The sequence below is a fragment of the Oryzias melastigma genome, linkage group LG6 (genome assembly GCF_002922805.2).
Source record: "Oryzias melastigma strain HK-1 linkage group LG6, ASM292280v2, whole genome shotgun sequence".
In the NCBI taxonomy this organism is placed as follows: domain Eukaryota; kingdom Metazoa; phylum Chordata; class Actinopteri; order Beloniformes; family Adrianichthyidae; genus Oryzias; species Oryzias melastigma.
Genome location: NC_050517.1, coordinates 15,429,364 through 15,452,738, shown reverse-complemented (window position 1 = coordinate 15,452,738; position 23,375 = coordinate 15,429,364). Strand labels below are relative to the sequence as shown.

Below are 23,375 nucleotides of genomic sequence, written 5' to 3'. Positions count from 1 at the left end.
GGCCATCTGTGGGTCAACATTTTCAGTTCTGTGTTTTTTTAAGTTGACCATTTAAATATACCAGTGGACATTGCAGAAAGAGGAATCATCACCTGAAAGTAAATGTTACTTCTCATTTGTTACAAAAAGTCTAGTTTCAAAGTATGCAAACTCAGCAAAACTTAAGTTATTACATAAAACTTAGAGTGCCATCCTCTATTGCCCTCAGTATGTTTATTTCTCCCCCCAAAAATTGACTTTAATTACTAGACTGGATACCATAGCTGCTTCTATCCCGTTTAGCAGATCTAAAAAAGGTGCAGATATGTTTTCCAATGAAAAAAAAAAAAGAAAGTGTTGCTTGTTTTTGATGAAGCTATTTTGTATTCAAGCCCGGAGTTGTTTCTAAATGAAGCTTGAAATTGAACAGTGAGTAGTTAACAAGGGTCTGAAAATCGAGGTGGAAACTTCATGTGGCTCAATGTGAAATAAATTTGATTCATTAAAGACGCTTTAGGAGCTGCTATTTCAGTTTCATGGGAAAGCCTCGTTGCTGTCTCACAGACAGCATGATATGACAGCTGATTGTAGCTTTTTCTGGACTTTTTTTAAAAATGTAGTTATGTCATGTTCTGTGGGTGAAAACTATAATAAATTTTGATGCATGAAGTAAATATCGGATGTCTTCATTCTCTTTCTGAGATTCTCTGGAGTTCAGCTGTGTTCCTTTGACCCTCTGTCACAGCTGTGATTAAATGAGCGAGATGCAAATTCAATCCGTCCATCAGATGAGCAGCTGGATTCTCTTGTTAAACATAAAGGTCTAAGTGAACGTCAGACCTCATCAGGGTTCCGGCTGCAGTTCAAGTCTGACTTTGATATGATTTGACTTTTTCTTCATTTGTTGCCAAATTTGTCAGAGATCAACGTAGATGAGATCTCTCTGAGTTATTTTGCTTATAAAAATATTTATATGCTTTATATGTCAAGAAGCCACATTGGTATTTTCCTCTTCTCATAATATTTTGATCCTCCTAATGAAACCATAACCATGTGTTGTAAATATTTCAATAGATATTCTGGGGATTCCCGTTATTTGACAGCACATTACTTCATGTCATGAAGCGTCAGTAGGTCTGAAAGCCCCCCTTAAGGCTTTTTTTCTTCCTGTTTTTAGTCCCTCGATGCCCCCTGCATGCCCTCCCATAAACATAAACTGCCCATTCTGCTTATTCAGCTCGACCTTTGTAAGGAAGCCTTTTCATACCTTGAGTGAGCGTCTGTGTGCTGCTGAAAAGTGCCACGGCAGTCCAACTCTTTTCCATGCTTGTTAGGGGTGATAATATGGAAAGCCTGAATCTGTTCTCAGCGGCCTTGTCAAAAGATCTGTTCAAGTCCTGTATAATAGGATTAGCATTGTGTGCATTAATAAAAGACATTGGTTACACCAAAAGACCGTGCTGTGTGAGTTGTAACCGGGTCTGTTCAAGAGGTTTTTCAGTTCTTCCTTTGGACTCTTGCAGATTTGGACTAGATTTATAGTGCTCAGGCATGTGTGTGTACAGGCCTATATTGACACTCAGTTTCTAGAAATTTTTCTCAGGATTGTGTGAAAGTATAGTGATTGTATTGGATTATGCTATCTGTTTTTGTTTTTTCTTAGTAAAATATGAAATATTTTGATGTTAAATAAATTTTTTGGCACAATAAAAACAAAGCAATTTTTTATACGAAATAAAAAAATCACAGCTTAGGAGGAGCTTTATGTCAACTGAAAATTCGTTTTTTTAATTTTCAACAGCAATGACATTTCTTTAAAGATTCACTCCAATGAAAATCATCTTTTTTGAGTTTTTAACCTGACTTTTTCTCATTATAGAGGACTTATATAAAATTGTTTACAATTAAAACACCGTTTTGGAGTATTTCTTTATTCAAATCAGGAGCAGATGAAAACCGGATGCTTGAAAATGCCCAAACTTGTGACGTAGCTACTGAAATGGGTGTGTCCAAGTCTCCCGTCCACCTGAATGCACCCCGGCCAGCTCACTGTTAGATGAGCATTCAACACTCTTGCTGTAGTGAATTGTAATTCTGGCTCAAAACTGCATGACTGGATTGATCTGATACTGCTCGCCATTATTTTTGTGCAGCTAATGTTAGCAAGAGGCTATACGCTTGTGCGCAAGTGCAGAAACAGAGCTCTCAGCGACGGGAAGGAGGTGAGTTGCTCTGTGTCAACAGACCTGTCCACAACCCAGAATGATATTTATAATGAGCTACTCCTGCTGTGTATAAAATATGTATTAAAAAAGAGACAAACACTTTTATATTTTGGCAAAAAACTTCACAGTTAAAATATCACTGGGAACAATTATACAAAAAATATATAGTTGGAGTGGGATTTTAGTGTGTCAAGGATATTAAATGCTCCTTCTCAGGCTATCCTCTGTATTTAAGATTGTTCCAACAGTTAGAACTGAAACGGTTGTTTCAAGTCAAATAAAATGGCTCATAATGGGTCGTAAGGTCATGTATTTTAAGTTTATGATTACATTTTTTCCGTTGAAAAGTTTGGAGAAACTATTTGTAGTTGTGATAACTCAATAGATTAGATTTGTTCAACTTTGGCTAAGCCTCAACAGTTTTTCCACAAACTCAAGTTATAAGATACACACACGTTTTCCTGAAGTCTCTTCACTCTGTCTTTAATGTGTGGACCTTTTCTTAGAGGCTTTTGGTTTTTGTCTTCGCCTTAGAAGGGGATCAAAGACCCACTCCAAGTAATAAAAGCTTAGCTAGTGGAGCACTGGAGTGACCCCAAGACCTTAAGCTCTTCATTACTGCAGCTCACTGCTAATTATTGTGGACAGGGTCAGAATAGTGCCCAGCCCCAGTACACTGATGGGTGGTCAAGCCATTACTCCTAGTCTTTCGTTGGCACCACTGCACAACTGAGGTCAAGGAACCTCCTGCAAACTAAACTGTGTCCTCCTCAAGAACTGACATTATCTTCATGATTTTATTAATACTTCATCAGCTAATTATTTATTTGAGAACATATGTCTATTCAATTTTGCCTATGATTTTTGGAATGCTGCATTTTCTAAATAAGTTTTAAGGACATGTTAAATGATCCATAAAATATAAAAAAATCCTCACTTTACTGTTTAGATAGTTCTAATAATTGTTTATCAGAAGTATTCGGTTCTTCTTCACTGCTTCTGATCATCTTCATGACTGTCAGTCATAACTTGAGTTGAACACTTGTAGACTAAAATGTATAAATGACTCTAAAGTCAAGTTTTAAACGAGAACAACTGTTTCTGGGGGGCTTTTGTAGTTTGTTGAAATTTGCTGTGAAAATGTGAAATTGCTGGACAGAGTTTCATCCTAACTTGTGACTTTACCACCTACTTGTTTTCCACTAAACTTCCAAAACTCTTCAATCTTTCCATCTTTCATAGAACTTTCTGGAAAAGTTTGAGAAACTATTAAATTGTTTCCACCTGCAAAAACTGAACAGTATACACACTGGCAGGTGTCAGGTGGTGTGCCTCTATTAAAATTTTAAATTTAAAGTGTTTTTTTTCCCAAAGTATGTATACCGATAATGAGCCAAAGCTATACAAGTTATGTATAAAAGGTTTGCTTTTAAAATATGTTGTTGCGGAAAAATCATTGATTAAAAAAAAAAATAATAAATTTATGGATCTTTTGTAAAAATCATTGGTTGCATAGGTGCTATGTTGCTATGAATACCCTCAAAAACATGCAATATAAGAATAAAATCATGTTTTGTGTGAAGCAATAACTAATTTGCATAACTCTAAAGGCAACACAACTTTGTTCTTTGTTTTTGAAAATTAACTTTTATATGTAAAGTTAATTTTATGAGTCTTTTTTATGTTAATTTCATAACTCTAGCTATAACAAAGATGTGTTCAGTAACTGTAAGGCCAAGGGTTTTTTGTGCTTTTAGTAAAGAAAGGAACTACAAAGTGATTTTGATTAATCTATTTTAGCTTTCCTGTGCAGTTTTAATAACCTCAGGCACTTCAGCGTATGACTTTAATGAGACTGCACCTAAAAAGACATCAATAACAGTATGTGGCTGAACTGCTGATGAGGGAAATGAAGTGTCTAAGATTAAGACTGCAACCTTTTCTTTAGTTTGTTTTTGGTCTGTTTGTGTTCCTGCGTTAAGGACTCTTCCACACTGGGTTTTGCAGACAGCCTGCAACCATTAAAAAAACTCAGAGACTGGAAGATAAAATGAAAAGATGAGCTAAGGAATTTAGATGTTTCCCTCAGAAGCTGAATGTTTGGTAGGGGACAGCTTTAAAGAGGAACAATCCACTGGAAACGGGTTTTAGTGTTCGTCTGGGAAATTGTTCCATTGTGGTCAGAACAGCACAAAACCACTTACTTTGCAAAAGACTTTAACTCACAAAACAGTTTTATTATACTGAGCTCTGACATGTCAGTGGGTGGATGGCACGGTTGCACAACAAAAATGGACACAGACACACCCATTTTTGTTATTTTTGCCAGGAACTTTCAAATCCAATGTTAAGTTTGTTACTTTGATGTGTTTTCCTTTTATACAGTAGCTGCTGTAACTTTTCTCATTTCATTGCACTCGTGGGGGTTGGCGTGTATAGTCTGTACCTTGAGGCTTAGTCACATGCACCCATACACGGGTTGACTTGAAAACAGAACATTTGTTATTCATGTAGGAAGCGTATTGTGAAGTTAGGGCTGGGCGATAAAATGCTAGATATCGCGGTAAAACTTTATCCCGATAGAGGAATAAGTCTATCTCGATATATGTTTATTTTGAAGCGTCTGAAATTAACACTCGCCAGTTGCGAGCATTTTCTCCTCCTTAGTGAGTAAAAGATAGTTAGTCACCACTTTCTTCGTCTGTGCGAAAGGTAAACACTTCTGCTAATCTTCTTTGTGTTACTTTTAGTTTCGGCTGATGAAGCAGCGGAACATATGTTGATTTTTAACAGGAGCCAGTAAGAACTGGAAGACCAACCAGCTAGACTTACTGTAACAGAAAGTGTAATAAAAGAGTTGATTTGGTGACCGCAATGTAGCATTAGCATGATGCTAATGCTAATACCTTTTCTTGGTTTTTAAAAACTAGTTCCAGGATTTTCAGTGCATCTGTTGAAACAATTGTCTCATTGGGCTTCATACCAGTAATTATACAAAAGCAGAAAGTCAGTCAAAAAAATATGAACAATAGCTGGTTGCTAAACTAAGTAAAACAGACTAAGCTAAACTGGGTATCCCTGCCCTTAGATCCTCCTTCTTGTTAAGGAACTGTGGTCTGATTGTCAAATTCCCTCATTTCTAACAGTCAAACTTCATTCAAGGATCCTGCACTTTTCACGTGAGGAGCACTTACCTGCCCCTTGTGCAGTCCTCAGGGTGGTGCTGGGGAAAAAAAAGAAATATCTGTACCACATACCTGTGTATCAACCTTAAATATCCTTTTGTGTTGTACAAGTGTTCACTACAGCCTGTCCCCCACAGGAGGCCTGTAGGAAAAAATATGTGTGAACATGTGACCACCGAGTGGTCTACAACCTTCTATTTCATGCAGGTCACTGGTAGGTTTTTTTGCCAGCAAACAGCCTGTTTCTAGTCGTAAAAGGAGTTATGGCTAAGGTTTTTTTCTTAGAGCTATGTGCTCGACAACAGCAGCGAAGCAACTCAGGGAAGCTGTAATAACAACAAGCTCATGGTATGTTGGGTTCAAATTCAAAGTAAGATTGGTTTTACTGAAAACACACTTTGGGTTCTTGTTCAGTTTCAAACAAAACTATTACATTATTGTTCGGTGGGTATTTTCTTTTTGTTGGTGGTCCATTCTAGTGGTGCCTGTCTCCGCAGGATCATTAAAAAAAAGCACATGGACAAAAGCCTCAGGAATATTTGCATATGGGAATAAAGTTATTCATTCTGCTAAGTTTGAAGTCAAGTCATTAATAAAACATTTCCTGAACGGGTTTCTGTTGTGAATACATTGAAGGGTAACCCCTTTCCTCTAGTACTGAAAAGCTCAGATGATTCCCAATTTTGTTCATCTCAGAGCACAACATGAAAATAAACACGAAGTGTAAATTTATTTATGAAGAATAATCAGCAATTTTCAAAACTAGAACTTAAAGGATAACAAGTGATGGTTCTGACAAGACTGCCTTTTAAACTGGGAACTGAGACGTAGTGTATGTACAGCCCTAAATAATATCCCATAATCTTGTACCCGAGAAACAAATCCAGGCCTTTTTCTTTTTCCCCTTTTTAAATCTGTACCCAGTCTGCGTGGAAGCTGTACTCACATATGTGAAGGATACCAGAGAAGCATGGTGCCACTGGTCTGTGCAATACCACATAGTGAGCTCTGCTGCCAACACTGTCTCTAGTAATTATAGAGCAGAGCTGTGGAGACCGCTATTTTCCAAGCTAAACTGAAACTAAAACCCTCATTTCATTCTTGGTATTCGCTCTTTTCAGCGCACGAGCAGGCCATGTTTAAAAACTGTTATTTTTGGGTTGAAACTCGACTCTCTTCTGTTTATCGCTGAGATGGGGAGCAGCTATCCGGCACGTGAAGGCAGCAGGAGCCTCAAAAGAGGAGCGGCTCTTGACTTATGTGTCAAGATCGCATAAAAAACTGACGAAAGAACAGTTTTTAAAGCAATATTGACTTGTGAGAATGAACCGCAATGAAAGTCGTTGTTGCTGGAGAGACGGCAGATGCCTCTGGTCATCAACCCTGGCCGTCTTCATCTGTACTGGAAAGCTTTTGATTCCAGCTTCCTGAGTTCTGTGTGCTGCTGTTGAAGGGAGTGTGGACTGCTGGGACTGGCCAAAGGGATGAGTGGGTCACATCTGCACCACTATTATTACACCAGGGAAGGTGGCTCAGTTCCCTCAAGAGGCTTGTTTTCTCTGGTTGAATTAAAAAAGAACGGTTGTTTTTTCTTGTAACTGTTTGAGGTCCACATTTCATTATTGTTTGTATGTTTTATTATGTTGCATGTCAATGAAAGCAGTGCATATGACAATAAATCAATCTTGAATCTTGAATTATGGTATCAGTACATAGTTTTTCCAAGTATTGCTCAATTCTAATCATTCTTCTTTTTTTTTTTGTTAATAGTCACAATGAAAGGAAGGTGACCTGCAAGCATCCCGTCTCAGGCCTGCCCTCACAAGACAACTGCATCTTTGTCATCAACGAACAGTAAGTCTCTTGTTTTTACTGTTAGAAAGTCACTGGGAAGCATTTTTAGTACAGTATTCATGTTCATGTGTAACCTCCATGGAACTTGTTGCCATTTTTAAAATTCTCAGTTATGTAGTCCCTGTTCCAAACCATTTCAATGCACCCTCTCTTGTAATCCAATATCCCAGTCTTTATCAGTCCTCATTATGCGCTCTCTGAACATGAGGAAATATAGTTATTAGTCCAAGTTCAATCCTAATAAATGTCCACTGATCATATTTTGATTTATTATATAAGTAAAGTGTTCCCATTTAATTAAGAATGTGCAGTTTTTACCCCAAATTAAAAAAATCAGTATCGTAATCTTGGACATAGTTTCTAAAGAGTGGCAGTAGTTCATAAGAAGTTCACCTCTGGGTTGAGGGCATGGCATGGAGGGCGTGGAGCAACCCAGCTGTCACTTCCTGTTGCCCATTTGTTTACATGCGGGGCTGCTCAGATTCAGAGGAGATTTTGGAACAAAGGGTTCAGATCGACATGAAAAATGACTTTTTCAGACATTTAGGTTGTGGGATTTTGTCTTCATAAACATTACGGAACGTTTTTTTATACTGATCAATCTCATGGCATTTTGAAGTATTTGATGAATCAAATTAGGCCCTCAATTCTACGTTCAGACCTGGCTTGGAAACACATGTTCCGGAGAACACTTCCAATGAAAAGTTTATGTAGACACACATATATGTGTCACTACACAAGTTTAAGTCAGTTTTCAAGGCCTGCTTTTGACATTTCACATCAAGCCTCTTACAACTGTGAGCACGTGCTAGTATTGAGTTGCGACAGTCCAGTGTGAACACTGTATGCTAAAAGCGTGTTCAAAATTCAGTCAGGGCGTTCTTGAACGCATCACACATGCCTGGTGTATACACATTTTACCAATCCTTTTCATGTTAGATCCCGGGCTCTTGTGTAGACGTGGGTCATTTGGAAGTTAAGTTATGTTGACCTTTTTTTTTTAAACAAAGCGGTTGCAGGTAAATGGACATGATATATATATTTCTATTTTTTAATCTATCGCAAGTTTTATAGTAATCACAATATTTAACACTAATATCCCACATCGCAAGTTTTTCTCATATTGTGCAGCCACAAGTGAGCTATCTAGCTGTACATTTTTGAGACAGATGTCAGTTCAGAATTTATAAGCTTAATTTTCTTTATCATCATCTAAAAAAAAATCCCACAAGAAGTGTTAAAAACACCATTTTCATCAGAGTGGGTCTTTAAAAAATTAGTAGGAGTGTGGCAGTTCACATTTTACCTACATCGAGTCATATTAAAATGTTCATCATCTGCGCTGTTTGTGAAATTAATTACTAGTAAAACAACTTTGCAAAGTTATCAGGCTTTGCTTAGTTCAGTTAAGTCTCTGTCAGGAAGTTTGATTGTTTTGAGCAGCAAAATCAAGTTTAATTTCAAAGAATTCCTGATAAACACAAACAGACAAGCTGAGCCTAATCTGTCTCCCACCCTCACGAGCCCCATCACAGCCCACAAAGTGACAGTAACGCCATCTTTGAAGATTCCCTCAGAGGCAGAGCTCAGTGTTGAGCAACACGTATCAGCTCTTCTCCTGTTCTGTGGATTTATGCCGACGGCTTTAGACTCCAGACGCAGCTTAAGCTACAGTAAAAGCACCTCTCTGAAACTTTAAGGACTGAAATGATGCTGATTGGGCTTCTTGATAGCGTTGCAGTTACATTTCACCTTTCTTTTCTTGTATCCATCATCACATTTGAATGTCCAAAGGATACAGGGGTCCATATTGGCACAAAACCCAACCATGGAATTCAAAATTTAATCTATTTTTGAATGCACATAAACAGCTCTGCGTGTGTGGATATTTCATGCCCCGTTAGGACACTTCTACAGAAATGTGTTGTTATGTTTTAAACCCTTTTCCCCCCGTCTAGATCCTTCTGGGTGGCATTTTCTTTCAGAAGAGATGTAGTAATCAGGAGACGGGTTAGAAGAAGCTTGTCATGCCAGAAATGTCACACTGCACTTTCTTGTGACATTCCGCTCCCTCCTTGTGCTGCTCTCACATTGCTGCAGTTTTTCGCACCACAGAGCATCACCTGCCAGTGTAAGATGATATCTGAGTCATAAATTAGCCCTTTATCTTCAGAGATTCCTGCCAACGTCTGTACAGTAGGCTGATTGGGGGAACGAAACAGCCAAGTTGGTAGAACAGCTGCTTGATTGATAGTTATTTTTAGGTTTATTACAGTGTATTTCAGCCAACTGCTGGCCGGGTTCTTGCAAAAATAATGGGTGGGTGGGGGGTGGTCCTGAGTAATAAAAGGCAAAGACGGATTTAAGCTGCAACAGGGATAAGGAGGTCTGGCTGGAAATCTCCGTCTAATCTCCTCTGCACTTTAAATAAATCCAAAACACAAATCTTTGCCTCAGTTTGGGGCTGTCATCAAAAGTTTCAGTCTAGCTCAACATCACAAAATAGTCATTTGTTTTTCTATTAAAAAATAAAAAGTATGTAAGTAATGGAAAATATGAAATATATAACCATGAAACAAGCGTGTGTAATTGAGTTTGACTCCAGATTTGTTCAATTAGCTGTACGGTCTCAATCTTGGAAAGAAAACAATGATCTTCTTTTGTTGGTACATGTTTCTGCCTCTCTGCACCATATCCATGTGGTGATGTGTAGTAATGAGATGTAGGACGGCTCCCTGTGCAAGGACAACACAGTTCAGTCTTATACAAATGCAGTTAGGATGCATTGTTGTGCACACTATTAACTTTGAATATGAGTTTTTTTTTATCCCATTTCTAAAATTTGAAAAAGACTGATACCAAAAACGTACCAAATCTACTATAACTGAATTTGTTCCCCCAATTACAAGAACTGTTGCCTTTTTCTTCTACTTGAGTTTGATGAATTCCAAAAATCAACCGTTTTATTTTTTTCAGATCTTTCTGACATAAAGCTCTGGTGTATAAATTACATAAGGATTATATATACACTCTGCTATACACTGATGTGTGACTTACAGCTGAGGTTATGTGAGGCATGACTCTCCCCCCACCTCTGTGAATGTCAGTGCTGTATATGTTCATGCCCGTCTTTAGTGGTACATGCAGTCATGAGTCGGCTCAAGGGCCATCTGTGTGGAATCTTTGTGGATCCAGGATCAACCCAGAGTCATGCAAACACTTTAAAGTGTTTCCATTGTTTTTAGTTGTGGAAGTTTGGTAGCAGAGGGTCAAAGATAAAAAAAGTTACCTGTGTATATCTTTATTTTAAATGGTGGAATTCCAGAACCATTTTTGTATCAAATAAATTTCTGAATAAAAATAAGCAACAAATTAACACATGTCTTTAAATCAGCCTCCATGTGCACTCATAACACATTCATTTTGACTCAAAGTATTGCAGAATTAATCATCTGACTTTGAAGTGTTTATTATTATTTATTGGTCTGTATGAATGTACAGATATATGGAAAAACTGTTTCTAGTGTTAACTGTCATAAAAGATATATATAATTTACAAAAAGTAACAGTTTTCTCCTAAAACTTGCTTAATGTTTGCATGGTGACTGAAAACTGACATGAGACTATCCTATAATGGAACTCCTTTAAAGAACTGCTATTTTTCTTCTTTCTGTGCATCTTACATTATGAACTACCTCATATTTAAATAAGAAAATAAAAAAAAAATCAGTGCAAAACTGCATAACGAAGTGGCGACCAAAGTGATATGTCATCTTGTTTGAGTTAGTTTGTTCAACTATGTAAGCCAGATTTTGTTTATCTCCACACATGTGGCACACCCATCACAAGCCTGAAACCACAAAGCTTCAACACCAGGCCGTAATTTAACAACAATCTCAACATTTGACTCACGTCGTTCAACGTTTAGACATTTTAGAGATCAGGCAAACTGGTTTTTCTGTTGACTCAGAATTCTTAAGAAAGCTGCTTTGCTCAAGCAGTTTACAGTAACTTTTCAGTGAACATCCAAGAGAAGAGAAGCTTTGGTGTTTGACTGTTTGTGGTTTTTGAGGAGACATAAACATTTTGACCAATTTTGTAAGTCAAATTATATTTATTAATGACTATTTGTTGTGTGGTTCTGTGCCAAGTTTCAAGAATGTCTCTCCGACTCTGTTACAGACTGACTGTGATCTTTCAGCTTTTAAAAATCTTAGTTTTATAGAAACATTTTCCAAAAGAAACGGCCAAAAGAAGAAGCCCAAACCCACTTGAAGTACTTTGATTTGATATTCCTCTAAATTCTAGAATGACTTGAGTTTGTATGTAACTTGTGTTGAACTGATGACACATCCTGAGTTTGCTCATTTCCAAAGGGCTTTGAAAGGCAAATAATCCATCCTCACTGTTTTTGCACTAAAAGTTTAATCTGGTTTTATTGACAAAATCAAGAGCAGTCTGTTTCGTTACATACCCTATTGCGTTTTAAGGCTACAAAATGCAACATTTTATGGGTGAAACTTTTATGTTTCATCCATAAAAAGTTAGGATGGAACATTTTAGGGGCTCTTAGAGAATGATAAATGGTACTGGCCTTTTTATTAAGATGGTGGCTGTGGATTTGCATCAAGATTTGGCACAAATGTATTCCCTCTGTAAACCGACTGCTGCAAACGGACTGGAAGACTGAAATGAAAAAAGTTCCTAAAAACTCTTTAGGAGGTTTCAACTTTGCTCCAAGAGTTATTCGAACAGATCTGTTTACTGCTCACTCTGAAGTGCTAAAGGGTTTAAATCATTAAAGAAATCTGGAAGGAGTTAAATGTGTAAGAAGGCAAAATCTCAAGTCTTAAATTGGCATCTGTGATCTGAAGTTCTTCAAATAGAGCTGCATCAAGAACAGACATCCATCAGTAATCCATCAGCTTCACAAATGTGAAAGAGCTTCCACATTTCCCATCATCCAAAGCCATAACTTGTAGAAAGGACAATACTGTAAAGTGTTTGCATAACTAAAACGTATATTAACTCATCTAAAAAGTACTTATTGATTTTTTTTTCTTTTTACAAAAAAACAACAATACAGATTCTGCTTCAAAGCTCCCACCAGAGTAAAAATGTCATTTACATAAACAGGGCTGTCAATAAAAAATATATAAAAAATAATAATCTGGAGCATCATTAATTTTGACTGATAAAATCAAATAACAACCTTGTCCTGAGGTTGTAGAAAGACTGGTAGCCTCTTCAACCAAACAGCTGCCTGTGGATCATTTAAAAAAGAAAAGCATTTATTGAAGGGGAAGCATCACATGGGCTATTCAGCTTCTCTAAAGGTTCATTGACTTTGCGGTTAACCCTGGAATAAGGTAAACAAAAACGCTGTATTCTTGCAATACAATCATTATCTCTGTGTAACGGTGCTCTCAGGAGACGAGCACCAGCCTCAACCAGAAATCCTCGATTAAAGGAGACAGACCAACAACATATGTTACAGATAGGAATGGAAGGATAGTTCAACATTACAGCAGTGGTTGAACTATGGAGTACTATGTAATTAAATAATCTTTAATATTAATATTTTTATTTACTTTGTTAAAAAAAAATATTTAAAATCCTTTTATCTGTTTGTACAGTGAACTTCAAACCACATTAATATGCACAATTGAATATATATAATATATAAAGCACTTGGAGTGCTTTTTAATTGTTTGCTAGTTATTTCTTGCTTTCTTTAAGATTTATATCATTGGCCTGCTGTGCAAAATTGAATATTAAACCATTGGGAGAGTGGAGTTAGCCTGAAAGCTGCGCAACTCTTATGATTTGAGTTCTTTTCACAGCATTTTGCTTAGATTTATTTATTTTTTTTTTGGTGTTTTAAAGCTTGAAAGTTCATAGAAAATTATTTTTTTTTGATAAAATAAAACAAGGCAAGTTCATTTGTATTGCACATTTCATGCACAAAGACAAATCAATGTGCTTTACCTTAAAGCAATTAAAGAAACATTTAAAAGAGAATAATATTAAAGGAGTGATGATTAAAAAAACAATAAAGGTAAAAAGGAAACTGGATTTAAATAAATGGAGAGTTTTAGTTGGTCTAAAGCTTTCTGAAAGTCCGTTCCAAATCTGTGAAGCACAGAGGCTGAAATTATGCAGCTTCTCCATGTTTGGCTTTAACTTTAGGAACTGACAAAAGGCGGGAGTCAGATGACCGGAGAGATCTGGCTGGTACTGGGTCAGGAGGTCAATCACGTATTTTGGTGCTAAACCATTTAAAGCTTAATAAACCAGTAAAAGAACTTTAAAGTCTATCTTCTGACAGTCAGGCAGCCGGTGTAAAGACCTCAGAACTGGACTGATGTGTGGTCTACTTTTTGTTGAATTAATAAAAATACAATTCTTTAAAGTTAATTCTTTAAACTTAACGTACTTCTTTGGGTTGTTCTGGTTAAATCAGAGACACTCTGAGTTTCAATAGTTTCATGCAGGAAATCTAATAGATAATTGGTGTATGACACCTTTTTAACCCTTTGACACCAGCGCTTTAGTTCCAGTGTTTACATTGTTTTGACTACAGTAACTCTTCAACCGTTTACACAGTTAACGTATTTGCAGTGAATTCTGAAGTGGAGAAAAGCAGCCTTGCGATGAAATGAAACATTTTATAGTAGGAAGGTGCTTACGCAGTTGTTGCAGCCCAGCAGATTCTGACGTGGAGAAAAGTGGCTTATATTGTTATACGGGTATCAATGCAAAGCCAAGATTCAAAGCCACTTTGCTCTACATCAGAATCAGTTGATTCACGAGTGAATAGTTACTCCGGGTTCATACTGCACCCGGTCTGTCTCCAGTGCAGACGCCAGGGACTGTACGTAACTTGAAAAGTGCAAGAGGCACTCACACTGCATCAAGTTTGGTCCGACCTCAACAGCGCTCCGTATCTTTTTCATAAATCATACAAGCGAGAATAAAGCGCATCCGGTACATTTTTCAGAATAAAACCTATTTTCTGCTGTTATCACTGTTTTCACCATGTTGTAAGCATTACATCATTGTGACAACCAACCCTGGTCTCCCCTACTTGTTACACAATACGTTTAACACTGTCAAATCTGTACATTTAACCCTATATCAGACCAAAGTATTAATACAAGTTTCCTGCTTACCCATTGTATGAAGATGAGTTACGCAGAAAAAGAAGTGTTGTGAATATAATTCAAAATCACAGTGGAATGAGGGTTTGTTTACTAGTACTTCCTATATAAATGTTGGGTTATCGTGTGAACCTATGTGAGTTTGGAGTCTCCTGAGGTCAGCACCAGAGCCCATGGCTGCAGCAGGACCGCAGCATCCATGGCCAATGTGAGTCATCTGCCATAGCCAGACCGCTCCGGCGTCCGCAGTAGGACCCCTGGGTTATGGTGTGAGCGTGTGTTATTTAGATGTTGCCAGCATCATCCTCAGTGTTAAAGGGTTAAAGTGAAATCTTGTCCTGGCCATTTAAACCTTAAAAAGTGGTAGAAATTCAAATTATGCTTAAGTAAAACTCTGCTGTAATGGAGTAATTCAAAAATAATGCAAGCACAGTACAGTGCTTGATCCTGAAATCAACTGTATTGCATCAGCCTGTAGTTATCAGCCTCTTTGTACGCTCAAACCACTTTCACTTTCTCTGCATGCAGATTGATTATTAGATTCAAGCTAATTATCTCCAGCTCACAGGCCAGACGCAGCTCTGCACTATATAAAGCATCAAAAAGAGCTAGCCCTCTATCAACCGCAGAGCCACTTTACCGGCCACTTCACTGAACCTTCATGTTTGACAGCCAGTCGACGTGCCATTGATTATGTTCCAGTGTGGATTCTGTCCCTCACTTAGGTGTTTAAAAGCTCATTTACTGTAACAAGCTCATTAAATGAAAATAAGGCGAGCTCCACTGACTGCTCCGCACAAGCACTCATCCATGATTAGCCATGCGAAATTATGTGCATTTCTTTTCTAGAGAGCATTAGTCAAACTTTGTCGCCCAGAAGCTTCTCTGATTATGCTGTTGGATTCATGTAAATGCCACTGAACCCCGCGCTGTGCCTGTGTTCACCTACCCTGGTAATCAATGTAAATATGATGAGGGAATCATCTTTCCTGAGTAAAATCAATACCAAGCAAAAATGATATCAAGCAGCTGCTTCATTCCACTGCCTTTAAGAAAAAAACAAATCTGTCAGTGAGCTTAATCATCTGTCTGCATCTGGGATCAGCTCTGTCAACACTTTTCTCTGCAATGAACATCTTGTAGATTAAGTCTGTTACTCTTCTTATTTAAAATCAAACTTTATTTATAAAACGCTTTTCATACACCAGTAACAAAAAACTTTACAGGCTTAAAACAATTAAAAATAAAATTATAAAACACACAGAATGCCCTCAACCTCACTCAACATAATGAATTATACAATGGCATGAAGAAAACGTTAAAGTATAAATTGAAGTAGAAACTGCTTGATGCTGATGTGAGCAAATTGTATTTTGGCAAAAGTTAAGGGTAACAGTATAAAGTTGTGAAGCCAATTTTAGTGTAACTCTTATTTTTAAATGAAATTGAAGCTTAAAATCCCCACTCCGATCACCCTCTATCAATCTAATGACCTGTGTCATTTTCATTAGTTCATTGGATAGTTGCTTTGGAGTTGTGGGCGGGACTGTTGCCACAGAGCAACCCCACCCCCCTTCCCTTCTATGTTGCTGAAAGCTCGGAGCAGGGAGCTTGTTGTCCACATATCACATATTTTCTGTCTCAAATATGCTCTTGTTCAAACTGCATTTGTTGTTTGCTCCTGATGCACAACAATTTGAGTAAAGAAATACTCTAGAAATACTCTAAATGCTTTTTTTTTTAGCATGATTTTCTTTTTATTAGTCCTCCATCATCAGAAAAATGTCACAAAAACATGTTAAAAACACATAAAAATTAATTTTCTTTCATTTTTGATAAACTCCAGTTGGAGATGAGAAGTTTGTTAGGAAGTGGTTGACCATTCTTCATCACAGTGGAAACACTCTGAAAGACAACTGTTGTCTGGCGCTGCAGCATTTTTGTTTCAGTCTGTTAACTGACCCAGCTTGGTCCCTGTAGACAAGAACAGGATGAAATTTAGGACATCTCTGGTTGCCATTTTCTTAAGCTATTCTAATAAATGGCATATCTATTTGTCTTGCTCTTCGCTTTTGTTTCAGCTGCAGCCCAAAATCTCCAACCAACTATTTCTTTTCAACCAACAATGCAATATTCCATTGTTATAGTAATGAACTCTAATTTAAAAGTTCATGTCGAGGAAACAAATCCCAAACGCTGCATAGTCCTTTCGTTCTTCTTTTATAGAATTTAAGGGATATATCAGATGCTGTTTTTATAATAACCTATTTACCTTGTATCTTTTGTTTAGATCTGCCTCTAAAGTGCCAGCGAATGAGAAGAAAGACCGACCGCAGAGCATCATGAGTGAGGCCTCCAACTACACAGGCAGCTCTGACTGCACCACCAATGCCAACAGTCCAGCAGGACGGGTGCGTTCCTTACACAAAATCAAGATGCCCAAACATGCTACACACATCAAAATCACTGGAAAGTTGCAAGAGCTTCACTAAGTATTTTTATTACGTCTAGCCCTCAAGATCTTCCAAGAAGATCCATAACTTTGGAAAGAGATCCAACTCCATTAGACGGAATCCCACGGCTCCAGTTATCAAGAAGAACTGGCTTTACAAGCAGGTGAGTCGGATTTTATGAAACAATCACAAAATAAACACTAAGGCTAAATCTGAATTCGTCCTCCACCCCTATGGCTTCTCCCTCCCCCTACATTTAGCCCTCCGCACGGATGGAAAATAGTGTCTTCAAGTTCGGACGGCACTAATACTCGATGACATCATCAATATTTGCTAGTAATCTACGTTAGAGCATAGTTGCTAGCAGTCAGAAAATACTTAAAAGCCATGCAAAAGCAAAAAGTTGTTACTTAAATTTAAATGTAAACTTATTAGCATCAGAGAACACGCATGTGAAAATAAGTGTTTTATCTCAGCAGCACAGTACGGCGTGGCTCGCCCTGCCGGAGGAGGGACACAGAACTCAAAGTCCCTTTCCCCTTCCCTTAAAAAAACTACTTTGGAGATCCCTTTCCCTTCAAATGCCTCTTCAGTTAAAGGGGAAGAATTTGGATGTGGTCTAATCTTTGTGTAAGAATTAAAGGTGATCATGTGTATTTTTATAATTTTTTTAATCCAGACATATTAAATTTGATTATGTTAAGTAGATATTACTTTTTAAAAATAAAACCTTTTACATCGATTTTAAACCAAGCCACATTCAACATTTTTTTGCCTCCAGGCTCTCGTATTTTACGCACCATAAGGTGCATTTAAAAACCTTACATTTTTACAGAGGACCACAAAACACAGACAACCTTTTATAAATGTCCAGCTAAGAACTGAACACTGCTCAGTCCAGTGTTTCTGTGTGGAAAGTACTTCAACACATTGGTTCTGGGCTCCCTGAAGCTTGAAACAGACTCAGCTTGTCCTTTTCCAACCAAGAGATCAGTTGTGATTGTAGGGCTCGGGTTGCAGTTTTTCTGAACATGCGATGGCTTCCTCTGCTGCAGCTGCCAGCTGCTTTTCTTTGGAGACCTTAATCAGGGTGATGCAGATCAAGCAAAAGACTCACAAATCTGCTACCCTGAATAAAAGCTGGATTTGCACTTTTATTTCCCTGCCTCATTGAAACCTGGGGCCTATTGAAGTGTCTGGCTGAAGGAAAGCGGCAGCTTTGCAGTTGATCCCCTGGGAAATCAACATGCCAAGGTGATTGATGTGATCCTTGGTGCATCTACACAGAACTAAAATGAACTGATAGAACTTTTGATAAAGTTTATTCACGGACCTAATAAGGAGCTGTGATTGGTTTAAGGAGGACTGTGAGTGAATGTGGTTGAACGCTCTTACGTCTTGTTACACTTCACTTCTGCCTCCCTCATAAACAAGCTCGGCTACATCTGCTAATGTGGATCTTTTTTTAAACTAATTTGTAAAGCATTCTGGTTTGTGGGAGGAAAATTTCCATTTAGAGCAAACTGCAGCCCTCTTGCTGTGTGACCATAATGATAGACTTGTTTGGGTCCCTCCCTCCCTCCCACTTTTGTCTCTGGAAAGAATCTCAGATTAAGAAATCTGCTCATTTTTTCCAGTAAATCCCTTCAGAAAAGCCAATACTCTGCACTCCCTCTTTGTGTCTTTCATCCAGAAACGTCTCAAGTGACTTGAGTGGACATTGAAGAACAAGTTAACACTTAGCTTTAATAGTAATTAGTTACTAAGCAGTTGGACGAGTGTCCAAGTGTAGCTCATGCAATGAAAAAAAAGGTTGCAATCTGGTTAAAATTGATAGAATATTACAGTAAAAAGCATATGTTATTTCTGTAAAAATTGGTAATATATTAATCAAAGTTTAAGCAGTTTGCTTCACATCAGAAATGCTAAAGTGTGTTTTATTCAGGACATGTGTAGTAAAGGTCGTCTGTTTTCTGGGGCTTTTGCAGGACAGTACGGGCATGAAACTGTGGAAAAAGAGGTGGTTCGTCTTGTCTGACCTGTGCCTCTTCTACTACAGAGGTAAGTCCTGTCATTGCACAGCTAACGTATGCAGCGATTGGTAATTACTAGTTTAGGTAAATGTGTGACCTTCAAGGGCCTTTTGTAAGCACCGACTGAAAAGACGCGGTTCGTTAGAAAGTTTCAGACATCAATCATTTCCAAGAAGCAGAATAGTTCATATCACAATGAATAAAATCATTTTTGGAATGATGCTGCATTTTTTTAATAGTAATTTGGCTTAAATCAATTTAAATGACACCTAAAATAAGTTATGCTAAACCATGCTGAAGAAATAACATTTAGGTTGCTGGATTTTTATCTAGGGAATAGGGTAAAAAATCATAATTTCTGTAATATAAGGACATGTTTTTAAAATGTGTTACCGAATGATTGATTTTTTTTTAAGTAAAATTTCCACCTTTATCCAGTTTAAATCATAATTTATTTTAAAATAATCTTAACCCAAAAATGACTGAAATAAAGAAGTCATCCCACATTTTAAACTAATTAAAATAAAAAAGTAATTTATAGTTAACAAATGCTATTTACTTTTTTGTTGGATTTTACAAACTTACTTAAATTCTGACTTGCCCAAAACTACTTTCTAATGCTTGAATGCATAAAAATTATGCATTTGAATCTCTCATTTAGTTTTTTCTCTATTTTTCACTCTGCAGCTGACAGTTCTTGAAACTTTATAAAAATTGAAGCACTTTAGTCAGTAAGTGGCTGTTTTTCAAGTAATTAAATATGATTTTACACCTGCAGACACGACTCTCACTGTTATCTAATGCCAACCCTTAAATAATAACACTTAAAGTTTCAATGATAGATGGAGAATGTTAAGACAAGCGTATTTTGTTAGACTTGTGTCTAGTTAAGAGTCAAAGAAGTTAAAAAAAAGATGTAGAAATGGATCAAGTCAATTCAAAGCTATGACTGGCCTTCCTTATATGAAGCAAACATTAGCTTCATCAGACGCATTAAATAAACTCAAGATGACATAGTTTTTGTCTTCAAGTTCCATTATGAACTGTACAAATGAGGAGAAAACTGTAAAGGTGGAGGATGAGAGTTAGCTGTGACTTAATGAGACGTACTGGAGTGGAATGATGAGATAGCAGATAGTAAAGAATAGAGGTGAGGTGTGTGAAGAGGTGGAGGAATGTGTCCCGGATGATCAGTGACAGGAGTGTTCACAGAAATGGTGATGACATCAGAGATGATGTGTGATTCAGCAGATCCGTAGAGTTTATTTAAGATTAATGAGGATGGAGAGGATTAAGAACTAACACAGCAGAGGGCCAGCTCAAATGAGATGTTTTGAAGATAAATTCAAGGAAGACGGGTCAAAAAGGCTGGAACGTCTTGGATTCTGAGCTACCAGTATAGAGAGAAAATAGACTCACTCCTAGTGCGAGTTACGAGTTACTCACGAATCTGGGGTGAGACTCTTTTCACGTCTCAGAGATTTGTCCGTGAGTGATGCGTTTAAATACTACTCGAATGCTGGGTCATCAGAGTTTTCTTATCAGCTCCTTTGAACTTAGATTGTGAATATTATCTGGTGAAACTTGATATTTCCCCACTTTATTAAACAGATATGTCAAATAATAAACATTTTTAAAACACTTACTCTTTTTAAAAATAAAAATATGACCCAGAAGTGATTATTTCCTCTCTGCAGCACATCCCCTGACCGCGCACACACAAATCCTAAGTTACGAACAAATCAGGAATTGCGTTCGCATTAATCGGGGTGATACTTGTTTCTCTCCATTTACCAGGCACAAGGCTTGGAGAAGGACTGATGACGATTAATAGATGATTAGACCTGAAGGTGGAGATTGCCGGAGAAGTAGATGGAAAATATGGGGTTAATCTGAGGCGGACCCTTGTCCATGTCTGTATTAGGCTTTAAAGTTACACTCCAACTGCATATAACCCTAATCACATTTTGGCTAAATCTTTATGATTCCAATTCATAAAACTAAACAAGTCTTTCAGACTTTGCAACAAACAACAATGTCATTGGACTCCGACAACCTGCACACAATCCATTATTTTTCTGACCATTGAGTTTTCCAAAAAATAAATACTTAGATCTGCCTTAACTTTTAAATGCTTTTTAGATTTGAAACTTTATTTATAGTTTATTTATTTACTTTATTTATTACCCTTTTTTTAGAGAGATTTTAAGATTTATTTCCACAAGTAAACTGATAAAGTTTCTAGTTGCCAAGTCAAAAATGGAGCTGAAAACACAGAAGCGTTTGTTCATTTGGTTTAAGCCAGAGTATTTCAGCCGTGCTGCTTGATACAGATATAATCATCATTTGTGCTGATCAGAAAAGCATTTAGTCTCTGTTATTTTTAGCGCTGGTCATTTGTGTCGTGTTCTTTCCGCCCACCGGCTGACAAAAGCCACAGACGGCGGTGGAGCCAAAGGCTTTATCCAGATAGATAGATGAGGAAATCGTATCCATCAGCACAAAGTGGGCAGAGAGGTCACGAACTGTGCTCCCTCTTCTAAACTCAGCTGCCATCCGCTGCAACGATCAGATTATTATAAAGCATCCAGGATCTCCCACAATGCTTTTAGCTTTTGGAAGCTGAATTTGTGGTTTTTCATTAGAAAAACATGCAGGATGAGCAATTAAATGTTGAACTTGCAGCTACAGCAGATACAGTACAGCTTTAATAGTTTCCCTGTGGTGTTTAAGGTCAGCACTGCAGTTTGTATCAAAACTTCGAGGGTGAGCTAATCTCTTTTTAGAACACTAATCCCTTGTGTACAGTGCTCGATTGTCAGTGTGGGACCCGTTAACTTTTGGAGGGTTGGAAGATGTCAGCAGGACAGGACACAGAATCACTTCTCATCTGTTCCTATGGTTGGATTCACATGTGGGACCCTCCTTATGAAGGCATGTGTTAACAAACGCATGTTTCTTTCTGCAGATGAGAAAGAGGAGGGGATTCTTGGCAGCATCCTCCTACCGAGTTTTCATATATCCAAATGTGCTGAGGACGACCACATTAATAGAAAATATGCTTTCAAGGTCAGTGTTGTTTTTTTTTTAATCTCAACTTTGTAAGTCTTCATACTGTGTTATTGAAAGACTATAAAAACAAGAAAAGGAAAATATTTTCTGTCAAAACATTTTAGGTTGATTTTTATACTTTATGCACATGTACTTTTTTTTATTTTTTTTATTGCTGAAGTAAAAGTACACTGTCATCATACACACCTAAACAAAATTGGTGGTACTTTCAGAAGTAATGATACCTCTTTAAAAATCTTGACACTCAATAAAAGTCAGGTGTTGGTTTTGAATTGTAGTACGATCTAATCACTTTCTAAACAAACCCATGAAGCGCGCTTGGACAAAAAGGAATTAAACTTCTATGAAACTATAGAAAGCATTGTTACCATCAGACCCCTAATGCCTCATTACCACTGAGCAGTCCGGACCGGTCCACTCCTGGCCGGTTTAGAATGGTCCGAGAGGTTCAAGTGAGCCTTTTCATAGAGTGTTGGACCATCAAGGCGAATGTGGGGTGTAGACCGATGACATAGCTGTGAGTTGTAATGGTGCGATTACAGCGGTTCTCCGTGTTCTTGGATTCATTATGTCTGTGGTCCCTAACCCCCGCGGATAAGGGAGAATACTGACTGTAAAGAACTTAACGTTCTTTGCAAGAATATTGCAGGAGGCGAAGAAGAATACAGTTTAAAAGAGGACAATTCGGCTTGGATCTTGAGTCAGAAAAAGTGCTAGTCAGATGCTTTCTGTTGTCGTAACACCTTCTCAACAATCAATGGGTTACATCATATGACGACAGTAGCTCCGCCACAACTGATCCGTTCCATTTTTCTATGGACCTATAACCAACGGGGGACCAAAAATGATTCGAATTGGTCTTGTCTAATGGGTTCATTTTATAATGGAAATGCCGCAGTGGTCCAGTTCAGTCTGGTCTGGACCACTCAGTGGAAACGAGGCATAAAGCAGGTCCCATCAGGTCCTCTGAAGCCTTGTTTTCACTGAGCAGTACGATACTGTACCCTCCGCTCCAGTTTAGAATGCTCCAGGCAATTCAGGTGAGCACTTTTACTCAGAGTTGGATTGTTACGGTGCATGTGGGTTGTAGGCTGCTCTGCATTATAGTAGTGCAACTACAGCAAAACCGAAGCTAACAGCAACAACAATAGAGGTCCCCCAGCAGGTCACTTGATCCGTTAATTTTACTACCAACGGGAGTCCAAAAATGGTATGGTTCAATGGCTCAATTTTATAATGGAAACCCTCAAAATACGTGACCGTACCGTACTGCACAGTGGAAAACGAGGCTTGAATACCATCACAGATTACTTTAAACTTTGATTAAGTCAGTTTGACAAACTAAAAACTGACAATACTTTCAGTGCTGCTTGGTTACATTCCATGTTCCACTGATGATAAACTGTAACAAACG

The 23,375-nt window shown here is 37.7% G+C and overlaps 1 protein-coding gene across 9 annotated transcripts in view; it reads left to right on the top strand.

The window, feature by feature from the left end:
* Nucleotides 1-23,375, top strand: part of plekha5 (pleckstrin homology domain containing, family A member 5) — a 98,071-nt gene that overhangs the window by 40,600 nt on the left and 34,096 nt on the right. For all 9 annotated transcript variants that reach the window (XM_024282389.2, XM_024282390.2, XM_024282388.2 and 6 more), the window contains 5 exons: nucleotides 7,160-7,243; nucleotides 16,694-16,814; nucleotides 16,915-17,019; nucleotides 18,845-18,917; nucleotides 21,858-21,958. In XM_024282389.2, the coding sequence (XP_024138157.1) occupies nucleotides 7,160-7,243; nucleotides 16,694-16,814; nucleotides 16,915-17,019; nucleotides 18,845-18,917; nucleotides 21,858-21,958 (484 nt within the window). The remainder of the gene's footprint in view (nucleotides 1-7,159; nucleotides 7,244-16,693; nucleotides 16,815-16,914; nucleotides 17,020-18,844; nucleotides 18,918-21,857; nucleotides 21,959-23,375) is intronic.